Source organism: Scyliorhinus torazame, chromosome 8, assembly GCF_047496885.1.
Source record: "Scyliorhinus torazame isolate Kashiwa2021f chromosome 8, sScyTor2.1, whole genome shotgun sequence".
Classification (NCBI taxonomy): domain Eukaryota; kingdom Metazoa; phylum Chordata; class Chondrichthyes; order Carcharhiniformes; family Scyliorhinidae; genus Scyliorhinus; species Scyliorhinus torazame.
In genome coordinates this window covers 21064915-21088547 of record NC_092714.1, presented here as the reverse complement: position 1 = coordinate 21088547, position 23633 = coordinate 21064915, and the positions used below count along the sequence as shown (strand labels likewise).

General features: G+C 46.2%; 1 protein-coding gene and 1 pseudogene across 3 annotated transcripts in view; both read left to right on the top strand.

The window, feature by feature from the left end:
• LOC140427671 (amyloid-beta precursor protein-like) overlaps nucleotides 1-20746 on the top strand; it is a 321513-nt gene extending 300767 nt beyond the window's left edge. For all 3 annotated transcript variants that reach the window (XM_072513150.1, XM_072513148.1, XM_072513147.1), the window contains 4 exons: nucleotides 9025-9078; nucleotides 10049-10149; nucleotides 13936-14082; nucleotides 19638-20746. In XM_072513150.1, the coding sequence (XP_072369251.1) occupies nucleotides 9025-9078; nucleotides 10049-10149; nucleotides 13936-14082; nucleotides 19638-19739 (404 nt within the window). In that variant the 3' untranslated portion in view covers nucleotides 19740-20746. The remainder of the gene's footprint in view (nucleotides 1-9024; nucleotides 9079-10048; nucleotides 10150-13935; nucleotides 14083-19637) is intronic.
• A 1466-nt stretch (nucleotides 20747-22212) lies between these two features.
• Nucleotides 22213-22415, top strand: LOC140428984 (U2 spliceosomal RNA; annotated as a pseudogene).
• The last annotated feature ends 1218 nt before the right edge of the window (nucleotides 22416-23633 follow it).

Below are 23633 nucleotides of genomic sequence, written 5' to 3'. Positions count from 1 at the left end.
ACGACATACAGGGCCTGGTGGTGAAGACGGAGACGCATGAGGCACATCAGAAACGATGTGTGGAAAGGTTGGAGGCACTGGAGAACAACGCAAGGAGGAACAACCTGAGGATTCTTGGTCTTCCTGAAGGTGTGGAGGGAGCGGACGTCGGGGCATATGTGAGCACGATGCTGCACTCGTTAATGGGAGCGGAGGCCCCGGCGGGTCCGTTGGAGGTGGAGGGAGCATACCGAGTGATGGTGCGAGGGCCGAGAGCAGGAGAAATTCCCAGAGCCATAGTGGTGAGATTCCTCCGTTTTAAGGATAGAGAAATGGTCCTCAGATGGGCAAAGAAAACTCGGAGCAGTAAATGGGAGAACGCGGTGATCCGCGTTTATCAAGACTGGAGTGCGGAGGTGGCGAGAAGGAGGGCGAGCTTTAATCGGGCCAAGGCGGTGCTTCATAAAAAGAAGATAAAATTTGGAATGCTGCAACCGGCAAGACTGTGGGTCACATATCGAGGGAGGCACCACTACTTTGAGACGGCGGATGAAGCGTGGACTTTTATTGTGGAAGAAAAACTGGAATGAGCGGGTTATTAAAAAGAACGTTTGAACAAAGTGGTGGGGCGAATGTGGAGGGCAAAGAGGGGGGTTAAAAAGGGGGGAAAGAGGAGTTTTATGTACTAATCCTGCAATGTGGTAACTTTTCTCTCTTCCACAGGTGGTGATAGGGGGAGGTGGAGGAGATGGGGCGTTGGCCATTGGGGGCGGGGCCAAGGGAGAAGCGCGGGCTTGGTTCCCGCGCTATGATAATCATGGCGGGAATAGAGAAGCAGGAAGGAGGGGGCGTCGCACGGTGCGAGCCGAGGTCACGGGGGGAAGCCGAGGTCGGCCAGAGTTTGCTGACTTCTGGGAGCAACATGGGGGGAGTAATTACGCTAGCGGGGGGGGGTGGGAGGGGGGAATTACTGGGTTGCTGCTGCTGGGGAGAGGGGGGAGCTGGTATGGGAGGGGATGGGCGGGGGGGCACCGCCTGGGGGAGATACAGCTGCGTGGGAACCGGGTGAGGAGCTGGAAAAAGGTGATGGCTAATCGACAAGGGGGGGGGGTAGGAAGCCCCCCAACCCGGCTGATCACGTGGAACGTGAGAGGGCTGAACGGGCCGATAAAGAGGGCACGGGTACTCGCACACCTTAAGAAACTTAAGGCAGACGTGGTTATGTTACAGGAAACGCACTTGAAACTGATAGACCAGGTTAGGCTACGCAAAGGATGGGTGGGGCAGGTGTTCCATTCGGGGCTAGATGCGAAAAGCAGGGGGGTGGCTATATTAGTGGGGAAGCGGGTAATGTTCGAGGCAAAGACTATAGTGGCGGATAACGGGGGCAGATACGTGATGGTGAGTGGCAAACTACAGGGGGAGACGGTGGTTTTGGTAAACGTATATGCCCCGAACTGGGATGATGCCAATTTTATGAGGCGGATGCTAGGACGCATTCCGGACCTAGAGATGGGAAAGCTGATAATGGGGGGAGATTTTAATACGGTGTTGGAACCAAGGCTGGATAGGTCGAAGTCCAGGACTGGAAGGAGGCCGGCAGCAGCCAAGGTACTTAAAGATTTTATGGAGCAGATGGGAGGTGTAGACCCGTGGAGAGTAAGGAGTTCTCGTTTTTCTCCTATGTCCATAAAGTCTACTCGCGAATAGACTTTTTTGTGCTGGGAAGGGCATTGATCCCGAAGGTGAGGGGAACGGAGTATACGGCTATAGCCATTTCGGATCACGCTCCACACTGGGTAGACTTGGAGATAGGGGAGGAAACAGGAGGGCGCCCACCCTGGAGAATGGACATGGGACTAATGGCAGATGAGGGAGGGTGTCTAAGGGTGAGGGGGTGCATTGAAAAGTACTTGGAACTCAATGATAATGGGGAGGTCCAAGTGGGAGTGGCCTGGGAGGCGTTGAAGGCGGTGGTTAGAGGGGAGCTGATATCAATAAGGGCACATAAAGGGAAGCAGGAGAGTAAGGAACGGGAGCGGTTGCTGCAAGAACTTTTGAGGGTGGACAGACAATATGCGGAAGCACCGGAGGAGGGACTGTACAGGGAAAGGCAAAGGCTACATGTAGAATTTGACTTGCTGACTACGGGCACTGCAGAGGCACAATGGAGGAAGGCACAGGGTGTCCAGTACGAATATGGGGAGAAGGCGAGTAGGTTGCTGGCACACCAATTGAGGAAAAGGGGAGCAGCGAGGGAAATAGGGAGAGTGAGGGATGAGGAAGGAGAGATGGAGCGGGGAGCGGAGAGAGTGAATGTAGTGTTCAAGACATTTTATAAAAAATGGAATGAAGCTCAACCCCGGATGGGAGGGAGAGAATGATGGGCTCCTTGGATCGGCTGGAATTTCCCAAGGTGGAAGAGCAGGAAAGGGTGGGACTGGGAGCACAGATCGAGGTAGAAGAAGTGGTGAAAGGAATTAGGAGCATGCAGGCGGGAAAGGCCCCGGGACCGGATGGATTCCCAGTCGAATTCTATAGAAAATATGTGGACTTGCTCGCCCCGGTATTGACGAGGACCTTTAATGAGGCAAAGGAAAGGGGACAACTGCCCCCGACTATGTCTGAAGCAACGATATCGCTTCTCTTAAAGAAGGAAAAGGACCCGCTACAATGCGGGTCCTATAGACCTATTTCCCTCCTAAATGTAGATGCCAAGATCCTGGCCAAGGTAATGGCAATGAGAATAGAGGAATGTGTCCCGGGGGTGGTCCACGAGGACTAAACTGGGTTTGTGAAGGGGAGACAGCTGAACACGAATATACGGAGGCTGTTAGGGGTAATGATGATGCCCCCACCAGAGGGGGAAACGGAGATAGTAGTGGCGATGGATGCCGAGAAAGCATTTGATAGAGTGGAGTGGGATTATTTGTGGGAGGTGTTGAGATTTGGTTTTGGAGAGGGGTATGTTAGATGGGTGCAGCTGTTGTATAGGGCCCCGATGGCGAGCGTGGTCACGAATGGACGGGGGTCTGCATATTTTCGGCTCCATAGAGGGACAAGGCAGGGATGCCCTCTGACCCCATTATTGTTTGCACTGGCGATTGAGCCCCTGGCGATAGCGTTGAGGGGTTCCAAGAAGTGGAGGGGAGTACTTAGAGGAGGAGAAGAACACCGGGTATCTTTGTATGCGGACGATTTGCTACTATACGTGGCAGACCCGGCGGAGGGGATGCCAGAAATAATGCGGATACTTGGGGAGTTTGGGGATTTTTCAGGGTATAAATTGAACATGGGGAAAAGTGAGTTGTTTGTGGTGCATCCAGGGGAGCAGAGTAGAGAAATAGAGGCCCTACCGTTGAGGAAGGTAACAGGGGACTTTCGTTACTGGGGATCCAGATAGCCAAGAATTGGGGCACATTGCATAGGTTAAATTTAACGCGGTTGGTGGAACAAATGGAGGAGGATTTTAAGAGATGGGATATGGTATCCCTGTCACTGGCAGGGAGGGTGCAGGCGGTTAAGATGGTGGTCCTCCCGAGATTCCTCTTTGTGTTTCAGTGCCTCCCGGTGGTGATCACGAAGGCTTTTTTTAAAAGGATTGAAAAGAGCATCATGGGTTTTGTGTGGGCTGGGAAGACCCCGAGAGTGAGGAAGGGATTCTTACAGCGTAGCAGGGATAGGGGGGGGCTGGCACTACCGAGCCTAAGTGAGTATTATTGGGCCGCTAATATTTCAATGGTGAGTAAGTGGATGGGAGAGGAGGAGGGAGCAGCGTGGAAGAGATTAGAGAGGGCGTCCTGTAGGGGGACTAGCCTACAGGCTATGGTGACAGCCCCATTGCCGTTCTCACCGAGGAACTACACCACAAGCCTGGTGGTGGTGGCTACACTGAAGATTTGGGGACAGTGGAGACGGCATAGGGGAAAGACTGGAGCCTTGGGGGGGTCCCCGATAAGAAACAACCATAGGTTTGCCCCGGGGAGAATGGATGGGGGATATGGAATGTGGCAAAGAGCAGGAATAACGCAACTGAAAGATCTGTTTGTGGATGGGAAGTTCGCGAGTCTGGGAGCGCTGACCGAGAAATATGGGTTGCCCCAAGGGAATGCATTCAGGTATATGCAACTGAGGGCTTTGGCGAGGCAACAGGTGAGGGAATTCCCGCAGCTCCCGACACAAGAGGTGCAGGACAGAGTGATCTCAAAGACATGGGTGGGGGGTGGTAAGGTGTCAGATATATATAGGGAAATGAGGGACGAAGGGGAGACTATGGTAGATGAACTAAAAGGGAAATGGGAAAAAGAGCTGGGGGAGGAGATCGAGGAGGGGCTGTGGGCAGATGCCCTAAGCAGGGTAAACTCGTTGTCCTCGTGTGCCAGGCTAAGCCTGATTCAGTTTAAGGTATTACACAGGGCGCATATGACTGGAGCACAGCTCAGTAAATTTTTGGGGGTGGAGGATAGGTGTGCGAGGTGCTCGAGAAGCCCAGCGAATCATACCCATATGTTTTGGTCATGCCCGACACTACAGGGGTTTTGGATGGGGGTGACAAAGGTGCTTTCAAAAGTAGTGGGGGTCCGGGTCGAACCAAGCTGGGGGTTGGCTATATTTGGGGTTGCACAAGAGCCGGGAGTGCAGGAGGCGAGAGAGGCCGATGTTTTGGCCTTTGCGTCCCTAGTAGCCCGGCGCAGGATATTGTTAATGTGGAAAGAAGCCAAGCCCCCGGGGGTGGAGACCTGGATAAATGACATGGCAGGGTTTATAAAGCTAGAGCGGATTAAGTTCGTTCTAAGGGGGTCGGCTCAAGGGTTCACCAGGCGGTGGCAACCGTTCGTCGAATACCTCGCAGAAAGATAGATGGAATGGAAAAAAGAAGGCAGCAGCAGCAGCCCAGGATCGGGGGGGGGGGGGGGGGGGGGGAGGAGGAACCAGAAGGACTCTCAGGGTTGTTAATATATACTGTATAATATGTATAGGTCGTTGCGGCAGATAATTATATATTGGACTGTTAAATTATATTTTTGGAGAGTGTTACTTGTGATAAGGCAGTTGCCAAATAGGGTTAGTTTTCATTTTTGTTATTTATTACTTATTCATTTTTTGTTTATAAAATAGGTAATTGTTATTTGTGTTGTTATAATATTGTGTAAAGGATGCACAATGTATTGTGTTGGTTGACCAAAAATTTTCAATAAAATATTTATTTTAAAAAAAACAATTGGAATCTTTCTTCACATGAGTTCCATATTTCATAATCCTCATCAAACACCTCCATGGCGACTTCCGGTGAGGCAGCCGCACATTGGAGGGCTCCCGTTCGGGAACGGCATTTTCGGGGAGTAACGCCCGGTCCTAGGGCCAGCGACGGCAGTAAAAGTCGGGAGATAGAGCAAGGAGAAGAAGGATGTCGAAAATCACCAAAAAAACTGAAAGTCCGTTGGAGAGGGGAAAGGTCACCGCGGGGTCAACAAAGAAAATGGAGGCTGGAGCACCAGGGGAGGCCGCAGTGCTTACGGCTGAAGAACTAACTAAGCTGATGGCTGCGGAATTCCAAAAGCAGTTGGCGCAGATTGAGAAATGTATGGAGATGATGAGGAAGGAGATGAGGGAGGTTTTGAATGTGCTGGTGGAGGAGGCGGTTTCCCCGGTGAAGACGACGGTGGCGAGCGCAGTGGCGGAGGTGCAAGAGCAAGGGGAGGCATTGAAGGAAGTGGAGGAGACGGTATTGCAGCACGGTGATCAACTTGCCTCGATGGGGAAGGAGATGCGGAAGGTGATGGACACGAACAAGAATCTGCGAGGAAAAATGGAAGATCTGCAAAACAGATCCAGGCGACATAATTTGAGGGTCGTGGAGCTGCCCGAAGGAGTTGAAGGACCGAAGCCGACTGAGTATTTTGCCGCGATGCTGGCAAAACTACTGGGGGAGGGAGGAGGACCCCTCCCGATATGAACTGGATCGGGCTCATCGGTCGTGGAGGCCTGTACCAAAGGCGAGTGAGCCGCCAAGGGCAGTGACTCTGTGCTTCCGTAGGTACAGTGTGAAGGAGAAGGTCCTGAGCTGGGCCAAGCAGAAGTGGGTAGTGCAATGGGCTGGAGCTGGTATACGTGTATACCAGGACTTTACGGTGGAGCTGGCGAGGAGGCGGGCTGCCTTCAACCGGGTGAAGAGGGCACTGTACATTGGCAAGGTGCAGTGTGGCATTGTGTATCCAGCGAAGCTGAGGATGACTTACAAGCGCAGGGACTTTTATTTTGGAACGGCGGAAGCAGCGGAGGAGTTTGCGAAGGCAGAAGGACTGTGGCAGAACTGACAAATTGAGGAATGGTCATGTGCCGATGTAACCTCATGACTGTATTTTCTTCTTTTTTTTGTATCACTGCGCGCAGGTGTAGAGGCTAAAGGAGCCAATGTTGCATATATTTGGACAAGGGAAGGGACGGGACTTTCACTCGAAAGGAGGGCTCTTTGTGGTGTAGGTGGATATGCGGGGTTTGTGTGCTAAAAGGGGATCTTTGGGCTTGCCTAGGGCCGGGCAAGGGGGAAAGGGACCCGGGCGGGGGCCTCCACGCTGGCCGGTTTAAGCCGGCCAATGAACGGGAGCGAGGTGGGGGGAGGGGCTGCGGTCATCGGAGCCTGACAGAACATGGTCCGAGTGGTCTAGCCGGGGTGGAAAGTTGGGGGGAGGGAACAGAGGTTGGGGGAGGGAACCGAGGTTGGGAGGAGGAGTTTTACAAGAGGCATTGGACGGGAGGAGCTGGAGACTTGGGAGGGGGGGGGGGTACAACTTTGGGGTATCATGTACGGTACTCTCTTAGAGGCTGGAAGGCGTTGGTTGGGGGGGTGGGTGGGGGGGGTGGAGAGCCGTGTAGATTAAGGGTGACTACGGGTAATCCCTGATTCCTTTTTGTCATTTGTTTATGTAAACAGGCGGGTTGAGGTTTGGGGGTTGGTGGGCGGATGGGATCGTTGTTATTATGGGGATTGACATATCTTGTTGATTATTGTTTATTGTTGATGGGTGTAAATGTGGGAGAAAACGTGAAAAAGGAGGAGAATGAAAAAAAAAAATTTTTTTTTAACACCTCCATGGCACCTGGTTTGCCCACCATTTTGGATCCCAGCTCCTGGTGTCTACACCTCGTCCCTTTTGACTGTTTGAAAGTAGGGCACAAACAATCCCTTGAACGAGCAACTATGAAATCTTTCCACTTTTATGCCTGAGTATTTCGACTATTTGCATTTGGTAAAACAGTGAGGAAATGTCCCTGCACCACAGAAGTGACAACATTAACGAGTAGACAGCTTTTATATTAAAACAAACTTTAATTTTAACATAGAATTAAGCACATTAGCAACAAAGAGACACCTTTACAGTTTAAATAAAATAAATATTTTAATGATTTTTCATAGATAACACGTCAACTTCAACACAGCCCAGAAAATGGCTCATACATGGTACATTTATCATGTTAGCATAAAAAACAAAAGCAACATCTCTCACAATTAGTCAACAAAAATCTTCACTCCAGTGATTTTTCTGCCTCTATCCTTGTCGCCAGTTTTCTCCTGTTATATTTCCTTGATGACACAAAGAAAAAAGGTATGAAGGTGCCCACTCTCTGGATTCTTGTAAAACACATTTTTTAAATTAAATTTTAAGGGATGTGGTCTTCACTGGCTAGGCCAGCATTTGTTGCCCATCTCTAATTGCCCTTGAGAAGTTGGTGGTGAATTACCTTCTTGAACCGCTGCAGTCCTAGATACACCCACTGGTTTATTGCTCACACAATCAAGATGATGATCTTGATGGCTCAAAGCCTGTGCAAACACTCCTGCGTCATTCTCCCCATCCCGGCAACCCTCAATCTATTCTATTCTGACTTTTCATGAATTACTTTCATCGAATCTTTCAGTACAGGTGGGGCCACTCAGCCTTTTGTGTGTGTGTCAGCTGTTCGATTTAGTACCTTACTCCTGCTTTCTCTGAATAACCCTGAAAATTAATTCTCTTCAGCCAAATGTCCAATGCTTTATATTAGTTTTTATGCAGCCAGATTCCAATACATTTCCACTCATAGAAGCAGTAATTTACAACCTACCAATGGGTTTTACTCACAGGCTATTTTTATATCTTGCTTTTATGCTTGAACCTAAAAATTCTGTTGTAAGACATGTTTGCTTTGAGTACCAGTTTTAATTGCAAAATTTCACTTTTTAAAACAGAAACAAAAAGTGGCTGGCATATTGTTTTTCATTTGCTCTTAATGCAAGCTTCCGGTCTCACTAAATCGTGTGGCCATTGTACTGTCCCATCAGATTTTGCAGAAGGATTGGGCAGGATAACTGGGGCGGCCGTGGCATGGTGGTATTGTCACTGGACTAGTAATCCGGAGGCTCAGGGGAATGGTCCAGGGACCTGGGTTCAAATCCTGCCACTGCAGATGGTGAAAGAGGTCAGAGTGGCTGGCAGGCTCAAAGGGCTGAATGGCCTCTTCTAAGGGGAGCATGGTGGTTAGCACAATTGCTTCACAGCTCCAGGGTCCCAGGTTCGATTCCCGGCTTGGGTCACTGTCTGTGTGGAGTCTGCACGTTCTCCCTGTGTGTGCGTGGGTTTCCTCCGGGTGCTCCGGTTTCCTCCCACAGTCCAAAGATGTGCAGGTTAGGTGGATTGGCCATGATAAATTGCCCTTATTGTCCAAAATTGCCCTTAGTGTTGGGTGGGGCTACTGGGTTATGGGGATAGGGTGGAGGTGTGGGCTTAGGTAGGGTGCTCTTTCCAAGAGCCGGTGCAGACTCGATGGGCCGAATGGCCTCCTGCACTGTAAATTCTATGATATGTTGCAGGGAGTGGTCTTTCAGCTGGAAGACAGCACAGAAAGACTAAATGGTTTCAGTTTCCTGATCATGTCAAGGCTGATCACATTTATTTGGATGGAGGGATCTATATATGCTGCTCATGCTCCCTTTCGTTGCCCCTAATTTTGTTTCTTGTTGCTGATTTTTTACTTTTTGTTTTACTTCTCAATATAAATGTCCAGTTGAACCAGTTGATGCACGGCCAGCACCAGACAGAGGACTGACTACTAGACCAGGTATCTATCTGCTTGCTTTTTGCCTAATGCTGACTTTTGTGGCTTGAATTAATATTTGTGGTTTAATTTTTTTAAATTTAAAGCGCCCAATTTTTTCTCAATTAAGAGGCAATTTAGCATGGCCAATCTGCCTACCCTGCACATCCTTTTGGTTTGTGGGGGTGAAACCCACGCAGACATGGGGAGAATGTGCAAACTCCACACGGACAGTGACCCGGGGCCGGGATCGAACGCGTGTCCTCAGTGCCGTGAAGCAGCAGCGCTAACCACTGTGCCACCGTACCGCCCTTGGTTTCATTTATACTCTTAAATTGCATACCTCATTTTTAATTTGCACAACTATAATGCCCAATGAGGGAGGTTGAGATGAACAAGGTTAACTAGTGAACAGAACATTTCAACTCTGAAGGGATCATGTGAGGAATGTTTTGCTGAGGAGATTTGTCTCTTTTCTTATTCCCTCTCACTCCAATTCTCCCTCTCTTTTTCTCCTTTCCCTTTGTATCTTTTCTTTCCTCACCTCTCACCTTTCTAAGAGTTTTCTGTTGATGTCCTATTGTGGTTGAAGGATGAGGGCAGAAAGAGAGCACAGACTTGATTTATTTTCTTGCCCAAAGGCAAAGTATTTGCTGAGTTACAACTGCAATAGCAATACCCCTCCCCAGCATCTCTCGATGAGTACAGTTTGTGGATCCGTCCAGAGTGAGTTTGAAATCCCTCTCTCTCTCTCTCTCTCTCTCTCTCACTCTCTTTCTCCCTCCTCCCCCTTGTTGGCGGTCATTAAATAAAATATAGCTTGACAGGCCTTTTCCTTTTCCTAGCCCTGGAATGCAAGGTCAACTTTAGCATTCCTACCTTAGCTGAGATCAACTTACTTGACACCTGAAACATTCTAATTTTGTGCGTCAGTTGCACATTCCCATTACAAAATTATAGGGGAAAAACCGTTAATGGTTTCGTATATACACAGGTTCTGGACTCACTGGTATTAAGACAGAGGAAATAGCGGAAGTAAAGATGGAGACTGAATTCCGACAGGACTCTGGGTATGAGGTCCATCATCAGAAGCTGGTGAGTGAATTGGTTGCATGGACTGTGATGAAATATTGGAACGGTATTCCTAATAATTTGGGAACCTGGATTGCTGTATCAATTCATAACGGGATATCTGAATCTTGAAATAGTTCTGCTAATACAATATGGCAGATTAATCGAGCATAATCCATTCTTTTTTAAACCTCCATGCCCCATTCATGGGTTCCCTTGCTTGTGACTATGTGCAAACCTCTGTGAATTGTTTGGTGACATGGCCCACAAAAGTCAAGCAACTTGTTCTGTTTGCATTTATTCCTCGCTTTCTGCTGTTGAATCTTGGGGCTGAAGATTTGGAAAATGCTATTCTTGGGAGTCATGATGTTTTAGTAGACGAATGCTAAATCAGCATCAAGTCAGTTAGTTTATGATATTTGCAGATTAGTGGAAATGCATGGTAACCATCAAGTTAGGAGTATGATCGAATACACAGCACATTAGTGCATGGTGTAGCTGTAAAATATTCAAGAAGCGCAACACCATCCATGGCAAAGTTGACCGCGTGATTAGTGCTCTGGCTGCTGTATCCACCCTCTCCATTACCAACACTTGGTATGCTCTACACGGGATTTGCAGGATGCACTTCAGAAACGCAGCACAGTTACTTCATAGGCGCAGTGGTTAGCACTGCTGCCTCACGTGCCAAGGACCCTGGATTCAATCCCGGCCCCGGGTCTCTGTCCGTGTGGAGTTTACACATTCTTCCCGTGTCTGTGTGGGTCTTACCCCCACAACCCAAACATGTACAGGATAGTTGGTGTGCCACGCTAAATTGCCCCTTAAAAGTTAAACGGTTACTTCAATAGTACATTCCTCTCCTGCAACTTCTATCTTGAGAAGGGACCAGCATCAAATCTCTCGCCATCCTGAATTAGACGCGTGTTGGCATTTCATCATCGGATGATTTGATCGACTGTAACGCATCCATGTTTGCTGTTGATACAAAGCTAGATAGAGAAGCGAGGCGTAAGGAGGCTGGAAATAGGCTGCCAAGGAACATAAACTGGTTAAGTGTTTGGGAACGGTTCAGATGGAGTATAATTGCAGGAAATGTGAAATTATCCACTTTGGTAGGAAGACTGGAACTGTAGAATTTTTTTTAAATGGTGAGAGACGAGCCGATATTGGTACGCAGTGATTTGATCCATAAAGCTCAACTGCTTCAGAAAAAGCCTTTGGTGTTTATTTTTAAAAGCCCTGCGGTTTAAGCACTTCCCACCATGCTCAACTTCACTTAACTGCTCCCACCATCCCCACCCCAACCCCATATCAGCAGCTGAAGCCCACATCCCCACCCAAGCTTGTCAAATGAAGGTCACTACCCCAATTCTCTTCCATGCCCTTGACCTTCCCTCTGGGGTTTCACAGAACCTTGAATTAAAAATGAAGTCACATGGAGAAAAGGTTTGGAAAGCACTGTTTGCAGCACCTGCAGTCTCTTTCCATTTCAATAATATTTGTTTTTTCTACTCCAACCAAAGTGGATGACTTCTCAGTTTTTCACATTATACTCCATTTGCCAATTTTTTCTCCAATTAATCAATCTGTATCCCTTTGAAAACTCTTGCATTCTCCTCACAACTTGCTTTCCTACCTATCTTTGTCTGATCAAGTATCATCAGCAATGTTGGCTACAGTACAGCTGGACCCTTCATCCACCATCAGTATGGATCATAAATGGTTGTACTAATCTTTGCAGCACTCCACTAGTTACAGTTTGCCCAACCTGAAAATGACCTATTTATCCTGACTCTGCTTCTTATTACTTAGCTATTCCTCTACATGCTAATTTATCATCACCAAAACCTTGAGATTTCCAGTAACCCCGTGGGGTGTTTCTCAGTGGCGGACAGTGGCCCGCCATTGGCCAGCAGATCCCAACTGTCAGTGGGATTTCCCATGCTGCAGGGGTTCGTCAACAGAGAGACCAGAAGCTCCTGCTGGAGAGACAGCAGGAATGTACCTTAATGGGATCGATGGGTGAATATAACTAAATTTGAGGTAGGACACGGGCAGCAGAATTTTGGATATCCCCAATTTATGGAAGGTAGAATATGGGAGGTCAGCCCACACTGTGTTGGAATAGTCAAGCTAAGAGGTAACAAACAACTTGGAGCTCATCCAAAACTATATTGCCTCTATCTTAACTCATACTAAGTCCACATCACTCCTGTGCTCATTAATCTACCTCCAATTCCAGCCACTTGAGAGTCCCTGATTTCCATTGATCCCCAAGTGACGGATGTTCCTTCAGCTGTCAAGGCCCCAAGATCTGGAACTCCCTCCCTAAGCCTATCTGTCACGCTATATCTCTTTTAAGATACTCAAAACTCGTTGATAAAGCTTTTGGTTTTCTGTCATATCTTCATATACAGCTTGACATCAAATTTTCTAGAGAATACTGCTGTGAAATGTTTTGGGGCATTATATTACATTAAAGGCATTACATATTTTGTAACGATCTTGTTGAAAAAAGAACTAAAGAAAGATGCTTTTCCCCCATTTGTGTCCGCTTTGTTCAGTTTTTAATTATTACAGAGGCAGGGAAGAAAATGTATTGAATATCTGAAGTATAAAATATCGTTGCTTCCTACATTAGTGCTTAACTGTTCCAGTTCATTCCATTTGGAGCACGAAGTGCTTTTATTTAAGCTGTTTACAGGAACCAGATGGGACCCTGCCTTTGAATGGTTAAAATGGACACTCAGAGTTAATTTTGATAATTAAACTGGCACTCAAATTCTGCAGTGAATCCAAAATAAGCATGATCACATGATTTTTATTTTAAGAGCAAGTGTTCGAACTTCCTTGGCACAGTTGGGAATAACTGTAATCGTATCTGTGTCAGTGTTTGTGTGTGTCCGCCTGTGTTTGTGTGTGTCCGTCTGTGTGTTGTGTGTGTCAGCCCGTGTGCGCGTGTCAGCCCGTGTGCGCGCGTCAGCCTCTATGCGCGCCCGCGCGTCAGCCTACGCGTGTGTGCGCGTGCGTGTCAACATCATTCTGTGTGTGTGCACGCAGTCTGGATGTGTGTCTCCTTTTGAAGATTTCCCTTATTTGGCAGCCAGTCACAGTAGGGTGCGTAATGAGAAGCCTTTCCATTTTAAAAATATATCGCGGCTCTTCTGTGCAGTAATTCAATTCCCAGGCAATATGTTAAACATTCAGATCTGCACATGCACAATACTTCTCAAAATAAACATACTGCGATCTGGTGGTTTTGTGTGTGTCAGTTTGTTTGTGTGTGTGTCAGTTTGTGTGTGTGTGTGTGTATCAGTTTGTGTTTGTGTGTGTGTGTGTCAGTTTGTTTGTTTGTGTGTGTGTGCGCACGCGTCTGTTTGCGTGTGCGTCAGTCTGTTTGTGTGCGCCTGTCATTCTGTGTGTGTGCGCGCGCGCCATCTGGATGTGTGTCTCCTTTTGAAGGTAGCCCCTTTTTGGCAGCCAGTCACAGTAGGGTGCGTAATGAGAAGCCTTTCCATTTTAAATATATATCTCGGCTTGTCTGTCAGTAATTGAATTCCTAGGCAATATGTTAAACATTCAGATCTGCACATACATAATACTTCTCAAATAAACACACTGCAATCTTGAGGTTTTGTGAAATATCACAACAGGTATCAAAAGATTAAATATCTTGCATGATTGAAACTTAATGCAACATAGACAAGCAGCTGATTTGCTAATATAGTGTTGTAATGTGCTATCTCATGAATCTTGTGCAGGAAGTGTTGAGTTTGGGTTATATCTATGTGCAATTCCTCTTCGTAGGTGTTTTTCCCGGAGGATGTTGGATCAAATAAAGGAGCGATCATTGGTCTCATGGTTGGAGGTGTTGTCATAGCGACTGTGATTGTCATCACCCTGGTGATGCTGAAAAAGAAGCAGTACACATCTATCCATCATGGGGTTGTTGAGGTATGGAATTATTAACCAACTACTAAAACCCAAGCACTATGTGGAAGATCTCACTATACTCAATTGGTACAAATACTCCCCTGTTTTGGCTTGCATTGCATTTTGTTCCCATTTTTGCAATGTTCTCCCCTCTTTTCTTGAAATGTTTGATTTATTACTGGACTCTTTTTCTCTGCCCAAGAAACCATTATTCATGTGCAAACGATTTATTCTGGCAAGCAAATTCTCATTATTCTGATTAGCTCAGGAACTAGCATTGTCACTCCCTCCGGGGCTTTTAATGTAAAACTGCAGCCTGGAGATAGAAAATAGCGCTGATAGTGGCAAGTGTAAGAATTAGTTACAGGATCTCACACTCCCAATCACTTGGCCCATTTATGTGTGAGCCTTAATGGTGGGTGTTGTTTGACTGCAGATATCAGGCTGAGGGAGTAATGTGAATTTGTCACAACAATTAACTAAATATTGGTCCCTGCAAGTATCCAAAAGATTGACTTTGTAGATCTTTTTGTATTCAAAGTTTACGCCCTCCTGATTCCTTGCTGTGATACAGTTTCATATGCTAACCATCCAATGCTTAAAATAATTTCTGACGTGTGCATCTAAATGGTGTGCTAGCTAGCTATCCAACTTTACATTACAGCCTCTGATAACGTGAACATGCTTTCCCGAAGTCACATCCGAGTATACAGCACAGAAACAGACCATTCAGCCCAACAGGTTTATTCTGCACACAAGTTACCACCTCCAGTGGCCCAGTTGGAAAGGAGGAGTGTTACAGGAACCCAGGCGTTCTAGGCAGCTTCCTGTTTTTCCCCACCAAAGTCTACTGTTCTGAGGGTCGTTATAGTGCCACCTTATCCCCCCCCCCCCCGGCGCTATTTTCACCCCAACTGAGATCAACCATCTGTGGCAGAGTAAGGAATGAATCTAGGATCTTGCTACTTGGCTATGTGCCACATCAGGCAATACATTATCACACTATTAACAAGCAGCGTCGGGGACAGTGTAGAAAGCATGAATACAGATGAGATAGATCAATTACTGGCTGAGTTCCTGAAACTAGAAAAAATAAAATTTGCAAAAAGAGGGTCCGAAGAGAGATTCCGTGACATGTGGAAAACGTTCACAAGCCTCTTCACAGATCTGCTTGCAATCGGTAGCTAACGGGGAAAGGACCACTTACACAAGTGAACACAAACCCCTCCCACACGGACTAAACCGGGAAAATGGACCAACCCACCCTCAAAAACTCTAGGGGAAAACGGGACTCTTGTTCTCTCTCTTCCCCCCCTCCCCCCAACCAGCAAAACAAAGACAATCGGCAAGCCAGGGAAAGTGTCCCAGCCAAGCATGTAAATATAATAATTTTTATGAGTGTCACAAATAGGCTTACATTAACACTGCAATGAAGTCACTCTGAAAAGCCCCTAGTCGCCACATTCCGGCGCCTGTTCGGGTGCACAGAGGGAGAATTCAGAATGTCCAATTCACCTAACAAGCACGTCTTTCAGGACACGGGGAGAACGTGCAGACTCCGCACAGACAGTGACCCAAGCTGGGAATTGATCCCAGGACCCTGATGCTGTGAAGCAACAGTGCTAGCCACTGTGCTGCCCTAGTATGGGCAAAGCTGGTTGCATTTCCTGCCGCTAAGTGATAGGAGCCCCAGGAAGAACCTTTCATAATACTGTATAAATGAACACTGTTGTAAATAATGGAAAATAGTGCTGGTGACAGCGTGGGGCTCATGTTTTGTTGCATTTATTGTGTACATTTCTTGTATTTATCTTTGCGAAGCTCTTTTTAAATACAAATGCCAATTTTTTAAAAAAAAATTTAAAGAGATGAATCGACTAGAAAGTTCAATGTTCTAACCCCATAGACAGCAATGCTGGGTTTTCTCCGATACATTACAGCAGTCCTGATGACTGCAGTGTAGTGATATCCTGCAGAGTGGATTGTAAAACCATGCAGCAGGTTCCCACAGTGACATTGTTTAGCACTTTTGTATTACATTTGGGTCTTCTCAGAGTATTAAATTACTTTTTTTGCATTTCCTGTTAATTCTCAAAACAGCCACCAACAATGCTCAGTGCAATTTATACTATTCCTTACCCAAATCCTCTGTGTCTATGTCTTAAATGTTGCCTTTCTAAATTGTCAAGCACACCGATGTCTCCATGAAGACTGTTTATTATCAAGGCATGTTCAATTGGGAAGGTGTGACCATGTTCACATTCTCTTCATTGGGTAACAGGTGAAGAGCGCAAACCTTTCCTGTGAGAAAACTTGAATATAACTCCATAAAGACTTGGGTTCAATGTCCAGTAATGGCCAAATATTTTGACTCGGTGCTATTTCTTAATTTAAGCTATTATTATTTTGGAAATATTAATTTGCACAAAGGTGCCCCAGATCACCTGATTTGTCCTTTCTTCATCAGCCGTGGCTCAGTGACTTCTGAGTCAGAAGGTCATGGGTTTAAGTTCCGTTCCAGAGACTTGAGCACATCAATCCAGATTGATACTCCCAGTGCAATACCGAGGGAGTAATCCACCGCCTGAGAAGCTGCCTTTCAGATGAATCCCTACACTGCAATATCACTTCCGGTGAATGCACAAGACCCCATTTCACTATTTTGAAGAGGCGTTCTCCCTGGTACCTTAGTCAATGTTTATCCCTCGCCCACAGCTGAAAATAGCTGATCTAGTTGTCATATTGCTGCTTGTGGGATTTTACTGCATGCAAATCACATTTATTACATTACATCGGTGACTGCAATTCATAATATACTTCATAGGCTATAAAACATACTGTACTATTGAAGGTTGCAAAATAAATGCAAATCTTTTTTTAATAAATTTAGAGTACCCATTCATTTTTTCCAATTGAGGGGCAATTTAGTTTGGCCAATCCACCTACCCTGCACATTTTTGGGCTGTGGGGGCGAAACCCACGCATACACTGGGAGAATATACAAACTCCACATGGACATTGAACCAGAGCCGGGATTGATGCTGAGACCTCGGCACCATGAGGCAGCAGTGCTAACCGCTGCGCCACCGGGCTGCCCTAAATGCAAGTCTTTTTGACCTTGCTCTTTTTATAGCAGCCCTTTTATTCTTGACGATCATGATCTTGTGTGCCAGGTTTTAACTGTGTTTAGTAATGTCCTTTGAAACTAGAAAATTCCACTTGAAAACCTACTGAAATTGCGGTCTGTGACACAGTTTGTAACACTAGTATATAAAATTGAGGTTTAATTAGAACCATAGAATCCCTACAGTGCAGATGGAGGCCATTTGGCCCATCGGGTCTGCACTAACCCCCCGAAAGAACACCCTTCCTAGGCCCACTCCTTGACCCTATCCCTGCAACTCATAACCCCACCTAACATTTCAACAGTAAGGGACAATTTGGTCAATCCACTGAACATAATTTCTGACTATTGCCTACTGATAAGTCTGTGTGCAGTCCCAAAGCAGTTTTCAGGCCCCCCAACACGGATGGGCATTGGATTGGATTGGATTTGTTTATTGTCACGTGTACCGAGGTACAGTGAAAAGTAATTTTCTGCGAGCAGCTCAACAGATCATTAAGTACATGAAAAGAAAAGGAAATAAAAGAAAATACATAATAGGGCAACACAAGGTACATAATGTAGCTATATAAACACGGGTGAAGCATACAGGGGTGCAGTGTTAATGAGGTCAGTCCATAAGAGAGTCGTTTAGAAGTCTGGTAACAGCGGGGAAGAAGCTGTTTTTGAATCTGTTCGTGCGTGTTCTCAGACTTTTGTATCTCCTGCCCGATGGAAGAAGTTGGAAGAGTGAATAAGCCGGGTGGGGGGGGGTCTTTGATTATGCTGCCCGCTTTCCCCAGGCAGCGGGAGGTATGGATGGGAGGCAGGTTCGTGTAATGGACTGGGCTGTGTTCACGACTTTTTGAAGTTTCTTGCGGCCTTGGGCCGAGCAGTTGCCATACCAGGCTGGTGCAGCCAAATAGGATGCTCTCTCTGGTGAATCTGTAAATGTTGGTAAGAGTTGATGTGGACATGCCGAATTTCCTTAGTTTCCTGAGGACGTATAGACGCTGTTGTGCTTTCTTTTTTAAAATAAATTTAGAATACCCAATTCATTTTTTCCAATTAAGGGACAATTTAGCGTGGCCAATCCACCTATCCTGCACATCTTTGGGGTGTGGGGCGAAACCCATGCAACACGGGGAGAATGTGCAAACTCCACACGGACAGTGACCCAGAGCCGGGATCGAACTTGGGACCTCGGCGCAGTGAGGCAGAAGTGCTTTCCACTGCGCCACCGTGCTCTGTTGTGCTTTCTTGGTGGTAGCGTCAACATGGGTGGACCAGGACACATTTTTGGAGATGTGTACCCCTCGGAATTTGAAACTACTAACCATCTCCACCTCGGCCCCGTTGATGCTGACAGAAATGTGTACAGTACTTTGCTTCCTGAAGTCAATGACCAGCTCTTTAGTTTTGCTGGCATTGAGGGATAGATTGTTGTCGCTGCACCACTCCACTAGGTTCTCTATCTCCCCCCTGTATTCTGACTTGTCGTTCTTCGAGATCCGACCCACTATGGTCGTATCATCGGCAAACTTGTAGATGGAGTTGGAACCAAATTTTGCCATGCAGTCGTGTGTGTACAGGGAGTAGAGTAGGGAGCTAAGTATGCAGCCTTGCAGGGCCCTGGTATTGAGGACTATTATGGAGGAGGTGTTGTTGTTTATTCTTGCTGATTATGGTCTGTGCGTCAGAAAATCGAGGATCCAGTTGCAGAGTGAGGAGCTAAGTCCTAGGTTTTGGAGCTTTGATATGAGCTTGGCAGGGATTATGGTGTTAAAGGCGGAGCTGTAGTCAATAAATAGGAGTCTGATGTAACAGTCCTTGTTGTCGAGATGCTCTAGGGTTGAGTGTAGGGCCAGAGAAATGGCGTCTGCTGTGGACTGTGCGCTGCATGCAAAGAAAGTGCGTCTTGCAAGTAATCATGCTGAAAATCTTAACTAGACTGGAATACTGTCTCAAACCAGCTCCCTCAGCTAGTGAGGCAAGAAATAATCAGATAATTGTCCTGTAATCTGTGATGGGAAACCAAGCCTCTGGTCTTCGGGGCAATATGGCTCAGTTGTGATATCTTTCATGATCGCATTACCCATTGGCATTCAGTCGAGGCATGCATGTGGAAGCATGGCCACAGGGACAGGCTTACCGGATAGTGATTGACAGCCATGGAACTGTACTCCAGGACTACTCAGCATCTTCTGGAAAAGAGGAAGTTGAACTGGCAAAAGGAAATAATGGAGTTAGAATCTGCTCAAAATGTTGAACATTTGAGCTTTGGAATGACTTTGCAGTTATTGACATGTTACTAACAGTTTATACTGTTTCTGATAAATGTGTAGAAAATAAACGTGAAGAATATAAGCGGAGACCAGAACTGGGTGCAGTGCAGTTCCTCAATGTGTGATGCATTATGCAATCTTTTTAAAATATTGGTAAAATTGTATAACTCTTGTCTCTTTATCCACAGGTCGATGCCGCTGTAACTCCAGAGGAACGCCACCTCTCAAAGATGCAGCAAAATGGATACGAGAATCCAACTTACAAGTTCTTTGAACAGATGCAAAACTAAAGCGTGCTCATGCATCCGTTCTAAACAGTAGTATAATCTCCCGAGCTGGACAGCATATGAAAGCTTCTACTGTGTGGTGTTCAGTTTGCCCGAGACACTCTGTGTACCATTATTCTGCTCATTCTCGCCTTTTTTGAACAGCTGTGCTGTAACACAAGTAGATGCCTGAACTGGATGAAGCGAAAATTAAGAAACAAACACAAATGTATTCTTGATGAGCATTTTAACTGTTTCACTACATGATTATTAATGAATGTTTTTTGTGAATTGTTAGGATTTCTCTGTATTTAGTGCATGATGATGATATTTGTCTCCCACCCAATTGCTATTTATCATGTAGTTTGTTAGCAGGTTGTACTGTAATCTTGTGATTTTGTGCAGATTATGAAGTCCTCCTTAAATTGAGACATGCTTTAACATATTTGTGCTGCAATCGGTGGGGAGGGTTTATTGGGTGCTTCTGTCTTGGTTTAAACTGCTTCGCAAGTGAGCGGATACCATGCTGGTTTGGTATTTCTTTTTTGAGGTGGGTGGGTGGGACGGGTGGGATAGGGCAGTGAGATGAGAAAAAGCAGGCTTACTATGCAGTAAAATTGTAGTGTCAGTGTTGATTATTCCAGGTAATACAACGGAACATTTTTTTTCTTTGCAAGAGAGCTGCTGTTAATTGAATCTTCTTCAATGCTGTACAGTGTCTGTGAGCTACAGAATAAAGGAAATGTCTGGTTTCTTGTGCCTGTGTTTTGTGTACCAATTTCAGCGTTGTTTACTTGGGATCTTTTACTCATGTTACTCTTTGATTCTTTTTCTGAATGTAACTGTGTTAGTTGTGTCCCTGTGGCTTGCATACCCCCATGTCAGAGCAAGCAACATCATGGGGACATGCTCGAAACAGATGTATATTCTGAGATGTGCTCTCAGTGGTAAGGTTGGTTGTACAGATGTAGCTTTAAGAATGGCTTTCTACTATGTATTACATAAATAAATTTAACACGATTCTTAATGAACTATAGCTTGAATACTGTTTTTTTTTAAACACCTTCAAGTTGTCTGCAATGAGGGATGTTTGTGCTGGCGAATGGCAATCATGTTGGTTACTTTTATTAATTCGTAACATGGGGAGGCAGTGGCGTAGTGATATTGGTGCTGAACTAGTAATCCAGAGTCCTACGGTAATGCTCTGGGAATCCGGGTTCGAATCTCACCATGGCAGATGGCAAAACTCTCATTCTTACTTGGTACCTTACCCATATGTGACTCCAGATCCACAGCAATGTGGTTGACTCTTAAATGACCTCCGAGCTCAGCCAGCGATGCCCATTTCCCATGATCTAATATAAAAAATTAGCTTTATTACCCCACCCTTGAAAAGGTTGTGGCGAGGAACTGCCACAGTTCATGTGGTGGCGGGAGAGAGTTCCAAGATTTTGACCCAGTGAAAGGGGAATATAATTCCAGGGTGGCTGTAACTTGGAAACTTGCAGGTGATAGGTCTTGCTCCTCTTAAGTTACTATTTTGTAAGGTGTTGAAGGAACATTGGTGAGTTACTGCAGTGCAGATTGTAAGTGGCACACAATGCTATCACTTTGTGCTGGTGATTGAGGGAGTGAATGTTTTTAAGTTGATGGATGGGGTACCAATCAAGTGAGCTGCTTTGTCCTGTGTTGAGCTTTGTGTTCGAGCCACACTCATCCAGTGGACCATATTCCATCACCCTCCTGATCTGCAGAAATCCCAACCTCTTGTTGCCACAGTGTTTATGTACTGGTCCAGTTAAGTTTTTACTCATTGGTATACACCCCAGGGTGCTGCTGTTGGGGGATTCAGTGTTAGTAATGTCATTGAATGTCCCAGGGAGATGGTTCAATCTCTTGTTGGAGGTGGTCATTGCCTGGCACTCGTGTGCACAAATGCTACTTTCCACTTATCAGCCTAAGCCTGCATGTTGTCCTGGTCTTGCTGCATATGGGCACTGATTCAGTATCTGAGGAGTTGTGAATGGTATTGAACACTGAAATCATCTGTGAACATCCCTATCCTGCCATCATCCCCACCTCTGGCGGCGGGATGGTCATTGATAAAACAACTGATGGCGAATAAGTCTAGGACATTCCACTGATGAACTGCTGCAGTGATATCATGGGCCTAACGTGATTGCCATCCAAGAACCACAACCATCTTCCTTTGTACAGATATGACTCAAAACAGTGGAGCTCCTGCACCTGATTTCAACATTCGCCAAGACTCCTTTGTCCATATTTGAACCAAGGCTTTCATTCGCTCTGGAACTGAACAGAACCCAATCTGAGCATTGCTATTGCTGAGTAAGTGGTAATTGGTAGCACTGTCAATGACACCTTTCATCATTTGGCTGATGATTGAGTAGGCTGATGGTGTGCTAATTGACCAGTTTAAATGAGTCCTGTATTTATTTTCTGGGCAGGATATAACTGGTAAAGTGTGCACATTTTCATCGTTTGTCGGCCTTTTGGCTAAGATCAAGTGTAGTATCTGCTCTGCCTTTTGGCTCAGATCTGGTATGTCTCTTGTGGGGACCATGAATTGGATTCAATTTGAATTTGATTTGGTTTTTGGAGCCGGCAAGGAGCTGGATTCGGGGTTCACCCCTGTCCACACTCGAGCCCTGACTTTGTAACTCAGAAAAAGTAATTTTTTTTAAAGTGTGCACATTTTCAGATGCATATCTGTGTTGTAGCTACAGGTATAAAATTTAGACGGAGAACAAAGTTCTTTTCAGGTCTTCCTCTCACCCACTTCACTGCACAATTATCACGTGTTTCTTTTGCTCGCACTAGTGGCGGTGTGAGCTCTGATAAATGTTAAATTGGAAGCAGTTTTATGCGATGCAGCCTATTCCCTCTTTTCACTGAATTACAGCTGATTAAACTTGACTTGCTTTGGACTAATACAGCCCAAAAAACACTTGCACTCCTTCAGTTTGGACTGCACTTCAAACCAGGACAAAAGTGATGGAGCAGATTTTAATCTTGCTTCCCCACTGCATTTACTTTCAACAAGTACCATGTGATGTGTATTTTGTGCCTATCAGATTAAGGGGTGCCAAAGCACGGCACTGAGAATTTACTTTGTGTAGACAAGAATACTGCTTACAAAAAGGACCTATAACTAGGGCCCTTCATCTAGCAAATTGAGGACAAAATCGTAGATGCTGAGCAGTGCTGCAGGAAAGAGAGAAGCAAAGTACACACAGAGAAAGGCTTTGGTAAGGGTGGTGCAAGGTAGGGTATCTGGTTAAGCTGCATGATAGAGAGGGTCAGAGGAAACACGCAGCTTTTAAGGCAGATCACTTGGGGAGACTTTTTCCCAACGCAGCTGTGGCTTAGTGGTTATCGTCTCATCTCCTGAGTTAGAAGGTTATGACTTCAACTCCCTTCCAGAGACTTCATTCTGACATTCCAAAGACCTGCAAGGGACTTGTCATTCAGGTGAAATGTGGAATCGAGGCATTATGCTCTTTTATGATATTATTCCTAAGAAGAGCAAGGAAGCTCGTTGGTCTCCATGCAAACAGCGATCGATGGCTTGGGGGGGAAGATGGAGGCACGGAAAAATGATCCAGGATCTGGAGAAGGCGTCGATAGACCAGAGCAACAGGATTCTCGCCTTGGAGGCGGAAGTCAAAAGGTTGGTGGCAATCCAGGGAAGCTTGAAGGGCAAAGTAGAGGACCAGGAGAATAGGTCCCGTCGCCAGAACAGCTGAATTGTGGGCCTGCCAAGGGGATCAAGGGCAGGGACCGGACGGGCTACGTGGACCAAATGCTGGGCAACCTAGTCAGAGGGCCCGTTTCCCCTACCCCCCCCCGGAGATCCGGCTGAAACCTGATCCGGGGAACAACTGAGGCCGATTATCG